Consider the following 16,884-nt stretch of genomic DNA (forward strand, 5'->3'; position numbering starts at 1 on the left):
AATAAATTTGTTATTTATGGAAAATTTTGTAAAAAGAAAAAAATCACATGGATACCAACCCAAAAAATATCAAATACTAATTCATGAAAAAAAATTCTTTAAAAATATAATTAATTGCAAATTATTTAAGATTTTATTTCATAACGCTCAAATATAAAAAAGAAAGAAAAAATATCGATTTGCGTTATCTTTTATTGAGAGTGCAAACAATAGGAAAAAGATAAAAATATTTGTTTAAAAAGTCAAAACGTCAGCAGTCACGTGGAACCGCCTCACGTGACTGTCCTCTGTATAGCCGCTCATTAAAGAGGACACAAGCTGAGTTTAAACAGCAGGAGCAGCCAAGGACACCATGAACACAATGTAAGTGCTCGTAACTTCTGACTTAAAAAATATATATATATTTCATAACTTAACTGCAGTCGAAGAGATTCGGTGAAACTGAGGCGCGATTGTTTGTTTTTATTTTTGTAATGTGACCCAGATTGAACGCTGCCGCCGCAGGTTAGAGCTGAAATGTGTCTGTAGTAGAAGGAGATGAAATGTTTATAAGCGAAGATTCTATAAATGAACAATTCCTTTTAGAAACAGATGTTAAAGGACAGCAGCAGATATAAAAGAATGTCTTATAACAAACACGAGCTGCTTTCAGCGTGTTTACTTCAAACTTCCGGGTGTGATTATAATGAAAAGCTCCATTTAATTTAGTTTTTCTCCAACAGATTCCCCTTCTTCGTGCCTCTGTTGTTCGGCTCGTTGGTCTCCAGCGGGTTCCTCGAATATGACCAAAATGTCATGTAAGCAATCTGTTATCCCATCACTTTCTAGTTTTATTACTTAAAACTAATAATAATGATTTTAGGTTAGTTAGGATTTATTTGTATTTGAAAAATATGGAAGAAATAGAGTCTAAGAACCAGACTTTTTTTTGTTCTATTCTGTGCGCTAAATTTATAATATTTGAATATTTACACTCTGTAGTTTTTCAACTTTATTATTGTATTTTTAATTTTTACTTAGTTTACTTTAAATTTGGTCGACCAGGCCAAAGCAATAGACACTAGATCGAGTGAGCGAGCGGTGGCTTTTAGCCAATCAAATCACGCTCCTGTGATCACGTGACAATCAGTCTGAAGGCGTCTTAAGTCCACCAGATGATTACATTTGTTTCTGTTGCACAGGAGAAAAAAAACTGTAAAAAATTAAATGTCTAAAAAAAACTGATTTTACTGAAACTATATTTCTCCCATGAAAGGATTTCTTTATATTTATAATTACTTTCTTTTTAATTAAAAATTACATCTTGGTAACAATATCTTTGAAAAGAAGTTTGTTCTCATGCATTACTTTATTTCCTCTAGTCTTTAAAATCATTTGTGTATTTCTGTGTCTTTAAAGCAGGGTTAGCAGGTCTGCTGTTTTTATTAAAGTTTTATCCTCTCAGCTCATTAACGTGGCATTGTTTTGGAATTAGCTATTTTATAGTGATCGCAAAACTCCGTAAACTGGATTTAATGCTTACTGTTCATGAATAAGTGTTGTAATTTTTTACTATTTTTGACATTTTTAAGACTTTACCATATCCTTTATAGATCCAGCTGGTTGCATTGGTGCTAAAATCTCACTTTCAGGAAAAACCTGTTCAGCTCAGCACTTAAACTTATAGCACAACATATATTGATAATGTTTTTTATTCTATTGGTGTGTTTTTTTCCCCACTTATAACAAAACATTTTTTTCCATAATTTAAGTGAAATAATCTGCCAGTTGAACAACAAATTATTGACTTAAACCAAGCTTTTATATCTCGCTGAAAAGTTGCTTGTAAGTTAGTTTTTTGTCGTTGTTTTTTTCCTTATTTCAAGTGTAATAAGATATTTGCACTAGAAACTAGACCATAATTACTTGGTAAGATTTTGTGTTTTTGCAGTGTCTTCTGTGACTCTGTTTTTTGTGTGTGTGTGTTTTTTTTTTTTTTTAGGTAAAGTACTTTGAACTGCCTTGTTGCTGAAATGTTCTATGAAAATAAACTTACTTGATTAAATTACCATTCAGGATAGTCAAAATGTGGTTCTGTCTTGTCAAAATGCATTTCAATACCTGAAATAGTCAGGAAATGCTGATTATATGTTAAAACGGCCTGCCATAAAGAGTCAAAGCAAAGATATTAACATATTTATTGATGTCAGATAGTAAATCTTAAATTTTTCCTTTTTTAGACTCCCGCAGGACTGGACCCAAACAGGTCAGGTGGATCCTTCAGAGCAGCTGGAGTTGACCTTTGCCCTGAAGCAGCAGAACGTCGACCTTCTGGAGGAAACGCTCAGACGGGTGTCGGACCCCGACTCGCCTCAGTACGGTAGGCGATGAGGTTATTAAACAAACGTTGGATCTGATTCTGTCTCTATGTGACAGAAAAATGCTCTCTCCTCTGCAGGAAAACACCTGAGTCTGCAGGAAGTTTCCTCCCTGGTTCGTCCGTCTGCGCTGACCCAGAAGGTGGTGCATCGCTGGCTGCAGACTCACGGGATTTCAAACTGCCGGACGGTTCGCACTCAGGACTTTTTACAGTGCAGCATGACTGCAGAGTAAGCACATCTGCTCTCAGCTGCTTTACTTTACTTTATTCACTCGCTTGGGAGGCGACACAGATACTCGTACTTCTGCAGTTTTGCAACTTCTGTGAAAAGGTTCTGCTTTCATCATGTGAGAAAGTTCCTGTTTTTGCAGTAGAAACTGTGAACTGCTATCTGCAGAGATTAGAGCTGATTGAATCTAATAAAATGGCAGCTTTCCACAAAACACTGTAAAAAAACAAAATCTTACCAAGTGTTTTTGTTCTAGATTCCAGACAAAACTAACTTACAACTAACTTTTAGCAAGAAAAATGTTGTACAGTTTTGACTTAATTACTGCTCTGAATATGTTGTTCTTTCAGCAAATAGCCTTTATTTTGAGTCCCTTTACACCAATTAATAATTAATCAGTTTTTAAATTAGTTGACGATTATTTCAATAATCGATTAATCACGATTAATTATTTCAGCCCTGGTTTGGTTGATTCAGTAATTTAAAACTACACTCTGTATTTATTTAGGTTATCTTTTTCCTGTTTTAAATCTGGTTTCTTAATCTGAAACTCTAGAGCGTGTCAAAGAATAAAAACTATTTTCTTTGCTGCACACCTGTTCATTTTGATTACGGCAGTGAGTTTAACAGGACTTTTTAATTTTGTATTAAGGGTTGCAGAGGCTCTTCTTCCAGGAAGTAGATTTTACCGTTACGTCAGAGACGGTCTCTCCATCGTGAGATCTTCCAGTCCGTATTCAGTCCATGATGAGGTTCACCAACATCTGGATTTTGGTGAGATTTTGCTCGTTTCTAAACTGCCGTGTTTTCAGGTACGGATCTGTTCTGATATCTTGTTTTGCTCTTTCGTAGTCGGAGGCCTTCATCGTGTCCCGCCTAAAGGGAAGGCCGCTAACAGGAAGTGGCCGCGCTCCAAGGCGGAGGTTCACCTCGGCGTGACGCCAGCCGTCCTGAGAACTCGCTACAACCTGACAGCGACAGACGTGGGATCAGCTGAAAACAACAGCCAGGCCGTCGCTCAGGTTGGGCGTCTATTAAGCATTTCTCACTTTCTTTCTATTTTTACTTTATTTTTTATTCTTTTCCTCTTTAGTGGAAACAAAAACACAATCAACGCCCTTTAGCCACAACAAATCAATCTACAGAAGAACATTGGAAGAGCAAAAAGACCAACAAATGTTTCATGTCTCATCTTATGTTTTGGTATTTTTTTTAATGTACATCATTTTCTAATAAAAAATAATCAGAAATGGCATGAAGCAATGTGTAACATAGCAAGGGGGTGGCAAAAAATAAAGTAACTGTCAGATTTGTGTAGTTACTAGTTACATTTACATTAGTTATTTTGTAACTGTACTATTTTTATTATGCTGTACTTTTTACTTTAACTTGAGTAATTTTATTCTGAAATATTGCTACTTGAGTAAAATTTCTGGACTTTCTACCCACTGAATGAAAAACAGACATGTTTTAAAGACACAGACACACACCTTTAGTTTCTGTTAAATTTCATAGTTTTTATTGAAAGAAACTGATTTGGAAAAATGTTCTTTTGCCTGTTTGTTTTTGTTACATTTATGAACTATTGTAATTTTGGTCCTTAAAATACCAAAATCTCCACTTTATAATTTTTTATTACAGGAGTAGACTTTCTACCTAATACTTTTTTACTCTTTGAGTAATTTCTTGGCTGCTTTTTCCTTTAACTTGAGTAAAAATATGGTGAAGTTTTTGTTTATGAAGCCATTAGAAATTAGAGCAGTCTTTCTCAAACTGTGGTCCCCCTGGTGGTCAGCAAGATACTGCATGTAAACGACCGTTTATTTGCCGTGACGTCAGCTCAAACTGCGACGCTACAGCTAGCTTAGCAAAGGATTGTGATTAAAAATAATAATGGATAAGAGGCTTAATACCGGGTTACTCAAAAGAAAAACTCAATTTTCTGTCCTCTTCAGTTTCTGGAGCAGTACTACCACCCAGCTGACCTGGCCGAGTTCATGCTGCTGTTCGGCGGGACCTTCCAGCATCGCTCCGAGGTGGATCGGGTCGTCGGCACCCAGGGCGGAGGAAAAGCCGGGCTGGAGGCTAGCCTGGACGTGGAGTACATCATGAGCACCGGAGCAAACATCTCCACATGGGTCTTCACCAATCCAGGTCTGCTAAACAAATAAAAATGCAAATCTGCTCAGATTATACATTTAAAACGTCTCCGTTTTGTTTTACAGAGCTGTAATAATTCAACCTCACAGGGTCTCTTTGTGAAAATAGTATGTTCTGTTGATTATTCATCAATCAATGTATAAATAATTCTTTGTTATTTTGCATATAAAAATTAACCAAAATATGAAACAACTAAAACTAGCGCTATAACTAATAAAAGTTAAGCAAAATAATATTTAACTAATAAAAACCAGCAGTCTAAAACTCATTAATACGAAATTAGACACAAAGCAACTAAACTATTACAACCCTGATGGAAATCCAGGCATTTGTAGCTTAAACGAGACATTTTTCAAAACTGAAAACATGAATGTAAGTAAAGACAAATTCAGCTTTACAAGTAAAAGCAATCGAGAAACAAATAGGAATGTTTTGCATCCAAACTCTAGGTTTGTTTGTTTGCTGTGTAATTATGTCCTCTTCCGCTTCCTGTCCAGGTCGACATGAGACCCAGGAACCTTTCCTCCAGTGGATGGTCCTGCTCAGCAACATGTCTGACCTGCCCTGGGTTCACACCATCAGCTACGGCGACGACGAGGACAGCCTGTCCGCCGCCTACATGACACGCATCAACACGGAGTTCATGAAGGCAGGGGTCAGAGGTCTTTCTCTGCTCTTCGCCTCGGGTCAGTCGACACTTACAGACGTTCAACATCGCTCGCAAAACTGCAAAAACACAAAATATTACCAAGATATTTCTAATACAAGTAACTTGGTACACTTGAAATAGATAAAACTAACTTACAAGTAACTTTTCAGCTAAATGCAATGGCTTGTTTTAAGTCAATAGTTTCTTAATATTGATAATAAAGTTCTGGTTCCACTGATTATTTCACTCACAGCACGGGGGAAATGTGAAATAATTTGCCAATGAAACAAGAACTTTTCCATAGGAATTAACGATATATCGGCACTAACATTGGTATCGGACAATATTTGTCAATTTTTAACATATCGGTATCGGTCTGGTGAACAACCGATATTTATTTTTAACTTGTTGCAGTCTATTCCTGGTCTTGTTTTCTCCAAAAGTGTCAAAACAGTAGTGAATACATAAAATATCAGTTATCGGCCATAACGGCAACATTCGATATTGATATCGGCTCATATTTTCAGATCTGTTCATCCCTACTTTTTCATAAATGTTAAGAAATTATTGACTTTAAACGAGCTCACATTTCTTGCTGAAAAGTTTCTCGTCAGTTTTTTTTCTAAGTAGGGCTGCACCGATTTATTGGTGCTGATTTCCTTAATTTTAGGATATTGGTGAGCGGCTGATCCTTGCATGTGAAGCTGATCTTATCTACTTCAGCCAAGGTCTAAAAATCCTCCACTATCTCCACCGTCAGAGAGGTTTGACTGACGGACCGGCCCAACACATCATCTGTGCACATTTCCAGTTACCAATAATCACCTCAATGTTACCAACTCAGACACTTTCTTGTTATAATTATCGACATTTCAGACACAAAAAAGTGCTTTAAGTCAACATTGGAATCGGCAGGTCAGGCTTTTTGAAGATTAATAATTGGCAATCTGACAGAAATCTGCTTCTCTAGTACTAAAAGACATTTGCTCTAGAAAGTAAACCAGAAATATTTGGTAATATTTTGTGTTTTTACAGTGAAATAGCTGACCTCCACCATCAGCAAAGCATGACCGTTAGTCAGCTTCAGGTTGTAATAAGGTCGAAAATCATGTGCAACTTTTAGTTGTAAAATTTTAGTTGCAACTTCCTGGTTGCAACTAAAATGACTCAGAAAACCTCAGTGAGGAACAAAAACTTCCATTCATCGGAAATACACAAAGACTGGATGAGTTCAGCTTGTTTCGTCACCTTATCTGAACCTGGTGTTGTGTTCAGGCGACAGCGGCGCTGGATGCAGACATCTGGGGAAAGAAAACACCTTCAGGCCCAGTTTTCCTGCCTCCAGGTAGGCCTCCCAATCAAACCTTTACACTGAAGCATTCAGACATCTGTTCACACTGCAGCCAGAAATGTTTTATTATCTGAGAAACAAACAGAAAATAAGGGTTTATTTATGAAATAAAAATAAACTATGTCCAAATGCAATTCTTCAAAATAAGAGAATGGACGTTTAAAGAGGTTTTAGGTTTGAAAACAATACCTCAAGCTTTGAATGTGTCACAGAGGAAACCGTGTGATTTATCGATTGTCGAAATAATCGTCAACTAATTTAATAATTGATTAACTTCAGTATACAGGGTCAATACAGGCTAATTGCTGAAAAAATTATATTTTCAGGGGCGCAAATGAGCCAAAAATGTCCAAAAAACATCTGTATTTTGCATTTGAAAAGAAAAATATTTCTCTTTAATATGTTCTTTAATTAATTGGATAAAATATTTTTTGGCACTTTCTGCAGATTTTTCATTTAACACTTAAACCTTTTTTTACATAATATTAGAAATACATTAAAAGATGCAAATAAACAAATTATTTTAAAAAAAATTAAGTAAGAAAATAAACATTTTTTTCCTAAAATATCATAACATACCATTTCATTTGTGCACACTTGATCATTTGTTGTAAAGGATGCATTTGGAGCTTAAAAAATACTGTAAAAGGTTTTATTTGATCCCAAATGTATATATTTTTATACAGTTTTAATTAAAGTTCTGGATATTTTGTTCCTTCAGAAATTGTTCTTTTTTGAGTCTATTTTCTGAAGTTGACAATTAATTAATTTCTAAATTAATCAATGATTTTTTTTGAATAATCGAATCATCACGATCACTCTGATTATTCGTTTTGGACCTACACTAAACATATAGTCAGAGCTACAATGGACTGGTTTCAATCAAATTATAGTCCATGGTTCAAATGTCCCAGTCAAAGTCGACTCCTCAATCGAATTAAAGATATTCAAGAAAAAATAAAATAAAACACATCTAGATGTTCAAAGCTGGAACTTCCTTTCAGATTTCTGTTTTTATGAAAGATAAAACCATCTATCATTTTTCTTTCACTTCACAGTTGTGCCATGAATTCCCAATAAAAGTGTCAAAACATTAAAACCTTCAGGGACTTTGAGGTGATTAAATGTTTATTAACTGCTGTGTTAATGAGACGATTCTTTATTTTTCAGCCCCTATGTGACCACAGTTGGAGGAACTTCCTTTAAAAACCCGTTTAAAGTAACTTATGAAGTCACAGATTACATCAGTGGGGGAGGATTCAGCAACGTCTTCAAGATGCCCGACTACCAGGTCCAGAAACCGCACAAATACTTTGTGTTACCTGACCTATAAATGTGTAACTGATAGCTTCTGTTTTTTATTGTGTTTAGGTCGGCGCGGTGGAGGGTTACTTGAAGAGTGTAAAGGCGGCTCTTCCTCCTCAGTCGTACTTCAATACAAGCGGCAGGGCCTACCCGGACCTGGCCGCCCTGTCTGATAACTACTGGGTGGTCAGCAACAGAGTGCCCATCCCCTGGGTGTCCGGAACCTCGGTAACCCAAACCGCCGTCGATTAATAAAGTATTACATTAAAATTACTCCCAGTCCATTAACTACAGACAGAAAAGAGGAGAAAATGACGTAGAAAAACCGTAAAATGATAGAAAAAGTTATAAACATAAGAACAAAGTGCTTCAAAAAGTTTTATTTTTCTATTCTGCAACCTCAGAGGTTCAGCCCCACTGTTTTATTTTACCGCATAAATATGTTTAAGTTTAATCTGTGAAAAACAAAATCTTCTGATTATTCAGTCGGTATTTAATACAGATCACAAAATTATATTTCATCATTTTATACAATTTTAAAATATTTTATAACAAATTATTATTACAAAATATTCTAAATAAAATATATTTTGTTTATAAAGTGTTTTATATTTTATAAAAATATAATACAATATTTGTATTAATAAAATATATTTTATAATGTATATTATAACATATATTATGTATACTGTTTTATAATAAAATATATTACAATTTATAGTATTGTATAATAATATTTTATTATAAATAAAATATTATTTGATGCTTCTTTTTAATGAATTCAATTTATTCTGAAAATTTGCCCTTTATGTGAAAAGATGATCAACCGTCGTGATACAAGAGAAAATGGCCACTTATCAATTGATTATTTGTTGATCGATGAGATCAATCAACTTTAGATTAACTTATTAATCTAAACCAAACATTATCAAAGTTTCTGCTAAATACAGGAGGTTTTATAGCAGTTTGTTTTACAGACGGCTCTGACATTTTTAGCATGTTTAAAGTGTTTGCAGCTTCACTTCTCTCTGAGTTATTCTGAGCTTTTGTTTCTGCTCCTGTCAGGCATCGACTCCTGTGGTTGGAGGCATGCTGTCCCTCATCAACGGCCAGCGTCTGTCCAAGGGCCTGCCCGCGCTCGGCTTCCTCAACCCGCGCCTCTACAAGCTGAAAGGACGCGGCCTGTTTGACGTGAGTCTGAAGACCTTTATTCACAACAAATCCAGTCCTAAGATTACAACTTTGTCCATTTATTCTTTGTTTTGAGTGTCCAGATCATCATAATATACGACTGTCTTGTTGGTAAATTATAAATTAGTAGTAATTGACTACATTTTTGGAAGGATAGATTCAATTTAATTAGAAAAACACATGCCTGATCTGAAAATAATTTGCAATAGTACCGATCTGAGAACATGAAGGAGGCTAAAGGTTGGTGGAGAAAACTGAACAGCGGAGAACCTTCCTATGAGACTAAAATTATTACAAGAGTTCATCCAAAATGAAATCTAAATCATGGAGAGTCCAAACGTTTTGACACAAAAAACGGGCCAAAAAAAATAAAATGAATAAGTGAGGGAGTGCCAGGCAAAAAACTCCCCAAAGAATACTGACTGTGTTGGTCTACTCAATCATAAACTAAGTTGCAATACTTTAATTATATGATGTTTTTCTGTTGGAAGGATTATTGTAGATCCAAAATGGTTTTACTGGTTTACCTCACTGTTAGTGATTTTTATTTTATTTTTTTTTTAAAGGTCTTGACTGACTTAGTTGACCAAGTGTGAAACAACCAGCTATTAGGTTAGGGGGCAATTACTTTTTTTAATTAATTTTCCCTCCTTAATGATAGAAATTATGACTTTAAAACAGTTTTTTTGTATTTATGCTGGTTATATTTTATATTAAAATTGTTTTATTTTTAAGGAGCCATATTATTTTTCTCAAGATTATACACCGAAGTAGTTATGCAAACAGTTAATCAATTTAGGATAGTCAATTAATGGTTTATTAGATTAAAAGTTGTTGCAATTATTAACTAATAATGTCGGCTTAGACCTTCGTTTAGTGTTGTAGTTTGGCCGCCATCCAGCAGGGGGCGCCGCTGGTCATCCCTAAGCGGAGCCGTGGATGTAGAAACAAAGATGGCGGCCATAATAGGACGGTAAAGAGGAATTGTCCAAACTGAGTCCGATGCGTTTTTAAATATAGTTTCACTTTATCAGCGCCGCGTCGCTTTCTCATTCTAAACTGCTGCTGTGCTGCTAAGGTGAGGATAATATCGCAGAAACGCGGTGAAAATTGTGTCATGATTGAAAAAACATTGACTGATTTTAACGGCTGTCGTGAGTAACTGCGCTTCATTTAGCGGAGTTTTTAAACTGCAGGCAGCGCTGCTGTGTGATAAGTGTCTAGGTTTAATAATGGGAGAAAACTAAATTTTTCTGTTTATTTAGTCTGTATTTAATACAGCTGACACAAAATAATGTTAAAATTAAATGTTTTTACTTTTAAATTTAGCATATTATGAAAAATGTAGCCGTCTTGATGCAAGAGAAAGCGCAAGTTTTTAAGAAAATGTCCTTTTATCTATTAACATTAGTCTAATCAGTAACTTTCATTTCCATGTTAAAGTGAATGCCGTGTTTCTCTGCAGGTGACTGAAGGGTGCCACCTGGGCTGCCTGGATGAGAAGGTTCAGGGTCAGGGCTTCTGCGCCGCCCCGTCGTGGGACCCCGTCACCGGCTGGGGGACGCCCAACTACCCCGCCCTGCTGGCTGCCCTGCTGTCCCCGTGAACAGAACCGACCCACCAGAGCTGGGAAAGGAACTGCTGGACCCGGATCAACCCGACAGTCAGGTTTTTGGTGCCAAAGCCGGGACAGTGGAGAGGCCATACTTTGAATTATTGCTGCTGATTTTTCCATTTTTAATGAATCATCATTCGAGTTTCCTATCAATCTGGGTTAAAATCACGTTCTTCCATTTAGTGTTGGATCTGCCAGGGAATAATTTTTAAAGCTACACCGCTGTTTTTTATTTGCAATTAATTTTTACTAAACAGTATTTTCTCAAATTTGGGGAAAACATGCAGCTTTTATTTTCAGGGATCTTTTACATTTTATGTAGAAATGGCAAGAAAATGTAGTTTATTACTAGATGAACTCATAAGGGTCAGAAAAATGCACTGGAGACAAATATATCAGATCAAATAACTTATTTTAACTTCCTTTAATTCTAAGAAATGCATGCAGTTTGTCTTTCATATCACTGAGATAAAACAGGAACACTATTTGTGGTTTAACAGGTTCTTCAATTTGATTCTGCTGGCTATGAGATAATAAAAATGCAGTCATGTGTGGGTTTGACAATGACTCGGCTGTTTTACCCACAATGCACTCTTTGCAAAATCACAGATCATATATGTGGAGGTTTATTTCCTATAAATTAAAATGAAAATGTGAAGGATTTTTGAATTGTATTGTCGGGAAAAACTTCCAGAAGAAAAAATTAAAAAGATTTTTTGATACTTTGATCAGAAACGTTCGAGTCGTTTTTTTAAACTTATTTTGTAGTTTTGATGTTTAACTGTCCAAAAGGACTAGTAAGCTTGCAAAATGAAAAGATTTTCAGCAAAAAAACATTTTTAAAAAGGGAAAATATGGCTGCACCTCAATAAATACTAACTGAATGTCAGTAATTCAATTCAAAAAGTTAATCTCGTAAATGACAATGAATCATAATGTAGAAAAGGAAGTTAAAATGAGCTCAATTTCCATTCAGATTTTTTTGTTCAGAGACTTTATAATCCATTTTGTTTATAGTTTTCTGCAGATTTTGTTATAGTGTCAGTATCATGGGTTTTATTTATTGATTGGCGGTTTATTTTATTTGGGATTTTTGGGTTTTACAATAATAAAGGTTTCGTCTTTCAGGTCAAACTTGCATAATTGTACCATTATCAATATGTAACTTGAAAATTCTTAAAATATTATTGAAATAATTTATTGGAGAATTAATCATCCAGTGAATGTTAAAATTCCCATTTTCTGAGGAAATCCGCTTTGCAATATGAGCTTTAAATAAATCTTTTAAATAAAACTTTAAATCTTTGTTCTTTTGCATATTTCAATCTGTAGATTTGAAACAACTCAGCTGTGATAAAACTTGATTTCCTGTGCAAACTCTCAACCCCTTTCGGTTTCGAGTTGCTCTCCGTGTCTCATGTTACTCCAAACAAAAAAAAACCACAATTATTATTATTCTCAGCAGCAGCGCTACGACGTCATTTTGTACCTGCAGTTAAATATCCATCTGTCCCTGTTTAAACACTAACCTGCCTGTTCAAGAACCCATTCAGCCAGTGTTTGATTTTTAATGTTGTTCATTAATGTCATGCACCGATATTAAGTGTTTTTGAATTGTTAAAAACTTTCTGGACGTTGTTTCAACCCGACTGGTTTAAATATTCACCAGCTCAGTGAGAGTTTGACCTCTGACAGCACAAATCACACGCTCTGTACCGGTGATGCAATTGGGAGAAACAATTTAATCAATGATATCTACTGAAAAAATAAAATAAAATCACATGGTTATCTACATGTGTTGTAGAAAACGAAAAGCTATTCCCGCACAAATCTCCTGAGAAACGGAGCCGTGACGGAGAACAAAGGGAAACGAACTTTGAAACCTTGCAGGAAGGCCTACAGGACCGTCTTAAATACATACAGACCACAAAGCTTACATCAAACAGTGTACAATATGCACACTTAGGGAGGAGGTACAAAACTGAGAAGCTGGTGAAGATTAATGCAAATTTCACAACTACTTGTGTAAAGGTATAAATAACAGTTTTCCAGGTGCAGATCCATGAATTAACATCTTCATGAGAAGAAACTCTAAAATATTCCATCTGGGTAGAGGCCAGCTTCGTTGGACCTCAGTTTGTTATGAAAAGTTTCACAAAAAAGGGATTTGTTTCTGGGTTTGTTTGTTTTTTTTAATCTGCAGTACAAAGAGAGTCGTCTCACAGAAAAAGCAGTCCAAGCAACATTAGGTCAGTTCACCCAGAAGCAGACGGAGGTCCGCCGGTTTTCCTGCCGGTTCTGGCCGTTCGGGGTTGATGTCTTACTGGTTGTTTTTGGCTTTGGCGTGTGTGAGGATGTGAGACTTCAGGTTGGTCGACTGGGCAAATTTTTTGTTGCAGCCGTCGAAGGGGCAGACGTACGGACGGTCTCCAGTGTGAATCCGCACATGAGTGCGGAGGTTAAAGTCCAGAGAGAAGCGCTTGCCACATCCCTCAAACGTGCACTGTAAGGAGAAGAGCGTAAACGTTTCCAATCACGTGTTCCCAACACTTTTTATTTCAAGTTTAGAAAGTAAAGGAGCTCACTTGGAAAGGTTTCTCTCCTGTGTGGACCAACTGATGTCTCTTCAGTTTTGAACTCTCCACAAACGCCTTGCCGCATTCTGCGCAGACGTGCACGCGAGGCCCGTGGGTGTGCAAGTGTTTCCTCATCGCCGAGTTGTCCCTGAACATCTTGGTGCATCCCTAAAACGAGAACAAAGAAGATAATTCTTGAAAAACAAGACGCACAACTCCTGGGACTGCTGCTTGTGAATCCAACCTGAGAAACGTTGGATTACACTGCAAAAACACAAAAGTATTTAGACTAATTTCTAGTGCAAATATCTGTTTTCTTTACTTACAAGTAACTTTTTGAAATGATAGAAACTTGTTTTAAAGACAATAATTTCTTAATATTGATATAAAAATACTAGTTCCACTGGCAAACTGTTTCACTTTTAAAATGGGAAAAATATCTTGTTAAAATAATCTGCCAGTGGAAATACTTTTGTTTTCATCAATATTAAGGAATTATTCACTTAAAATCTCCTTTGTCTTGCTGAAAAGTAAGTTTTGTCTTATTTCAAGTGTAATAAAATATCTGGGCCAGACACTTAAAAAAAAATCTTTTTGCCGTTTACTGAATTTAAAATCTGACTCACTTTATGTGGACAGGCTATTGTTCTGGGTGCATCATCTTCTTTTACTTTTCTTGGCTTCATTCTGCAACACGAAATGGGTCACAATTAGAGTAGAACTGATCCCCAAGGGGAAATTTATTAAGGGTTTTAAATATTAGTAAATAGAAACATAACCACAAGCAATTTAAAAGTTATAAAGAATATATACACAAGTGTGGTATTTTAAGTAAACTAAAGTAAATAATGTACATGGAAATAAAAAGCTAAACCACAGAGGGCTGAATGAATGTGCTGCCTTCACTATGTTTGCTTCACTTCCCCTTTTAGTGAGTTTTGCACTAAAAAACGTTTTTTTTGTTTGTTTTTTGGATGGGTTCTTACCGTGCAAATTCTGCCAGCTGTTTGGGGTCGGACAGGTCGATCCCCGGGATGCCGCCAGGGGGGAGCTTCTTTCCCGTCATATATTCAGAATAATCTGGAGGAGAGTTCTCCCCTGCGATCTGCTCCTCGTGAACAATGTCCTTCTTGTCATCTGAGCAAGAACGGGATTGAAAGAAACTGAAGATCAATCATCTGTCGCTTCTTTAATGGGCACTGAGTAAATACTGCTGAGGTTACAAAATTCAAATTCAACTTTAGCCACTTGTATTCAAACTGTAAAGTTATTTAAATATAACATCCAGATATTTTTTTTGCAAGGGAATAGATTAGTTAACACTTTTAAGCGTGATTAAAAGGCCAGATGCATGGCTTTTTGATGCACAAATATATTTTAAATCATGCAAAGGACGATTATTAGGAAACTTTGCAGTGTGGATGTTGAGTAAAACTCCATTGCACAACTTTTTTAGCAACAAGAAATACCTCAGCAGTTTTAGCTGTAACTTGTAGTGTTTGTCAAATATGGATTTTAATATTCTAAATTATCAATTTTTAAAAAATATACACGGAGACTTATATGCATTACTTAGCTTATTTTCATATCTGCACCACCTTGTTTGTCGTTATATTATTTACATTTATTAGCTTTACAGAAATTATAGACGTGAAAAGTTGACAGTTTACAGAACCTTTCACACAAAGGTCAAAGATTACGCTAATCACGTTGTTTTATCCATTTTAAACGCGTATTTTGGTTGAGATGTCGAAATTTATCCGTTTATGTTTTTAAATGTATTTTGTATTTGATATTATATACCCTTAAATTTGAGATTAAGGCCTCAAAACTGTAAAGTCCGAGGCGTCCATGAAGGCGTCTCCGGCTGCCGCTAACTGAACTGCGCCACAGCGGCCCAGCGGAGCTAGCAGCTACCGCTCCCCCTGTCGCCGCCATCTTCGTCGGCCAAATAAACGCCATTTTTTCGGGCCGCCATACTTTCTGGACCGGGGAAATATGGCGGCGCCCATTGACACATAAAACATGGCTTCCCATAAAAACAAACACTTTTCAGGGGAATTCTAAGTCGCTTTGAATTGTGGAAAAGAGTAAGACTTTAGCGGAGCACAAGGCCCCAGCTGGGCCCACTCACACCGAGAACAAAGCGACATCAGCAGCTTGCAGGAACTCACCTGAAGCCCACATAGTAACAGAAAACTCCCCCTCCAAAGTCTTTATCTGGACCTGCTTCTGCTCCCACTTTCGGCCCATCTCTCCACCGCTCAAGTAGCTCTTTTTGCCCGCTTTCTTCCCGCTTCCACTCTTCTTAACCCGGCCTGCGGACGTGCTTCTCCCGGCTACAGTAACCAGAGTGTGCTCGATGTAGTCCTCCTCGACGGCGGGCACGGGGATCAGGATCTGATCTTCGTACCCGTCCTCCGTGTGCAGTTCCGAGTCGTCCTCTCCGACCACCTCCTCTCGGGTCTGCACCAGGATCACCTCCTGGTGTGAGTGGAGGTGGTGCGGATCATCCAGTGGCTGTAAGGCGATCATCGGCTGCTGTTCGCCGTCCTCCCCGACAACTGTCGTCTCGATGGTTTCCACCTCGATTTCATGCAGTTCTACTATTTCTGCTGGCATCTCCGACCCGTCCGTTTCAATGTACAGGGTGTCCCCTGACGCCATGATAATCCTGATTCCTTCTGCGTGTTTATCTGTAAAAAATATTATTTATTTCACCTCCCCCCTGTGCTCGCAGCTCTCTTCCTCCCACTCCGACAACAACTCTCTCCACTATTGTAATCTCGTCGCCACAGTGCTCTAGTTTTTAAGTCTCGCGTGATTTGGATCAGTAGTGGATTCTCTGTAGAGTGCTTATCAGAATTTATTTTAATGACTTTTAAGACTTTGATTACTCTATTCTTTGCATTTATTGGTGATTGGATAAAACAGAAACTTAGTTTTCGTTTTAATATGCAAAATTTATTTTGCATATTAAAATATAAATTAAATACTGTTTTCCAGAGGTGTAGCCAAAAATTACACTCAAGTAAGAGTAGGACTACTTAAACATGTTTTACTGAAATAAAAGTAATTAGTAACTACGCAAGAAGTTCCTCAAGTAAAAACAAATTTGACTAAAATGTTACTTAGTAACTCTTTAGTCATAAACCTGAATGTAATATTTTAAAGTCATGTAATCAAATTGACAAAAATATTATATGTTCAAATGTTGGTCTTTTAAAAACTAAATTAAAATAAATATTACTAAATTAAATTTTATTTAGTTTTTTAAGTACAGCTACTCTTACTTTAGTACAATTTCCACTTCAACTTATTTCACTGAATAAAGAACAAGGATGTTTTAACCAAAGATGTACCAGATACAAACATTTATAGTTTATATATAAGTGGAGATACATTAAAAGTAAATATTATTACTTGAATTATCCTGCACTGTCTTAATA

General features: G+C 36.4%; 2 protein-coding genes across 2 annotated transcripts; one reads left to right on the plus strand and one right to left on the minus strand.

Annotated features, from left to right (window-relative positions):
* The first annotated feature begins 261 nt into the window (after nucleotides 1-261).
* Nucleotides 262-11,587, plus strand: tpp1 (tripeptidyl peptidase I). The gene is made up of 13 exons (XM_044143516.1): nucleotides 262-363; nucleotides 723-797; nucleotides 2,220-2,359; nucleotides 2,438-2,588; nucleotides 3,241-3,362; nucleotides 3,441-3,610; nucleotides 4,544-4,742; nucleotides 5,246-5,434; nucleotides 6,673-6,742; nucleotides 7,919-8,039; nucleotides 8,120-8,281; nucleotides 9,119-9,244; nucleotides 10,710-11,587. The coding sequence occupies exons 1-13, from the start codon at nucleotides 353-355 to the stop codon at nucleotides 10,848-10,850; spliced, it is 1,677 nt and encodes a 558-aa protein (XP_043999451.1). The 5' UTR covers nucleotides 262-352; the 3' UTR covers nucleotides 10,851-11,587.
* Nucleotides 11,588-12,581: 994 nt separating this feature from the next.
* yy1a (YY1 transcription factor a) lies at nucleotides 12,582-16,242 on the minus strand. The gene is made up of 5 exons (XM_044143517.1): nucleotides 15,610-16,242; nucleotides 14,422-14,572; nucleotides 14,062-14,122; nucleotides 13,445-13,603; nucleotides 12,582-13,362 (listed from the first exon to the last, which is right to left on the minus strand). The coding sequence occupies exons 1-5, from the start codon at nucleotides 16,100-16,102 to the stop codon at nucleotides 13,180-13,182; spliced, it is 1,047 nt and encodes a 348-aa protein (XP_043999452.1). The 5' UTR covers nucleotides 16,103-16,242; the 3' UTR covers nucleotides 12,582-13,179.
* Nucleotides 16,243-16,884: the final 642 nt, after the last annotated feature.

Source organism: Gambusia affinis, linkage group LG16 (genome assembly GCF_019740435.1).
Source record: "Gambusia affinis linkage group LG16, SWU_Gaff_1.0, whole genome shotgun sequence".
NCBI lineage: Eukaryota > Metazoa > Chordata > Actinopteri > Cyprinodontiformes > Poeciliidae > Gambusia > Gambusia affinis.

What these genes read in the sequence shown, in the direction of transcription:
- tpp1 (XM_044143516.1), top strand. An exon ending in CCCCGACTCGCCTCAGTACG is followed by an intron (nt 2,360 to 2,437) that starts GTAGGCGATGAG and finishes TCTCCTCTGCAG; the next exon opens with GAAAACACCTGAGTCTGCAG. An exon ending in ATGGGTCTTCACCAATCCAG is followed by an intron (nt 4,743 to 5,245) that starts GTCTGCTAAACA and finishes CTTCCTGTCCAG; the next exon opens with GTCGACATGAGACCCAGGAA.
- yy1a (XM_044143517.1), bottom strand. Translation starts at nt 16,102, where the DNA reads ATGGCGTCAGGGGACACCCTGTACATTGAAACGGACGGGTCGGAGATG. An exon ending in CAATAGCCTGTCCACATAAA is followed by an intron (nt 13,604 to 14,061) that starts GTGAGTCAGATT and finishes TTCTCGTTTTAG; the next exon opens with GGATGCACCAAGATGTTCAG. An exon ending in CAGGAGAGAAACCTTTCCAA is followed by an intron (nt 13,363 to 13,444) that starts GTGAGCTCCTTT and finishes TTCTCCTTACAG; the next exon opens with TGCACGTTTGAGGGATGTGG.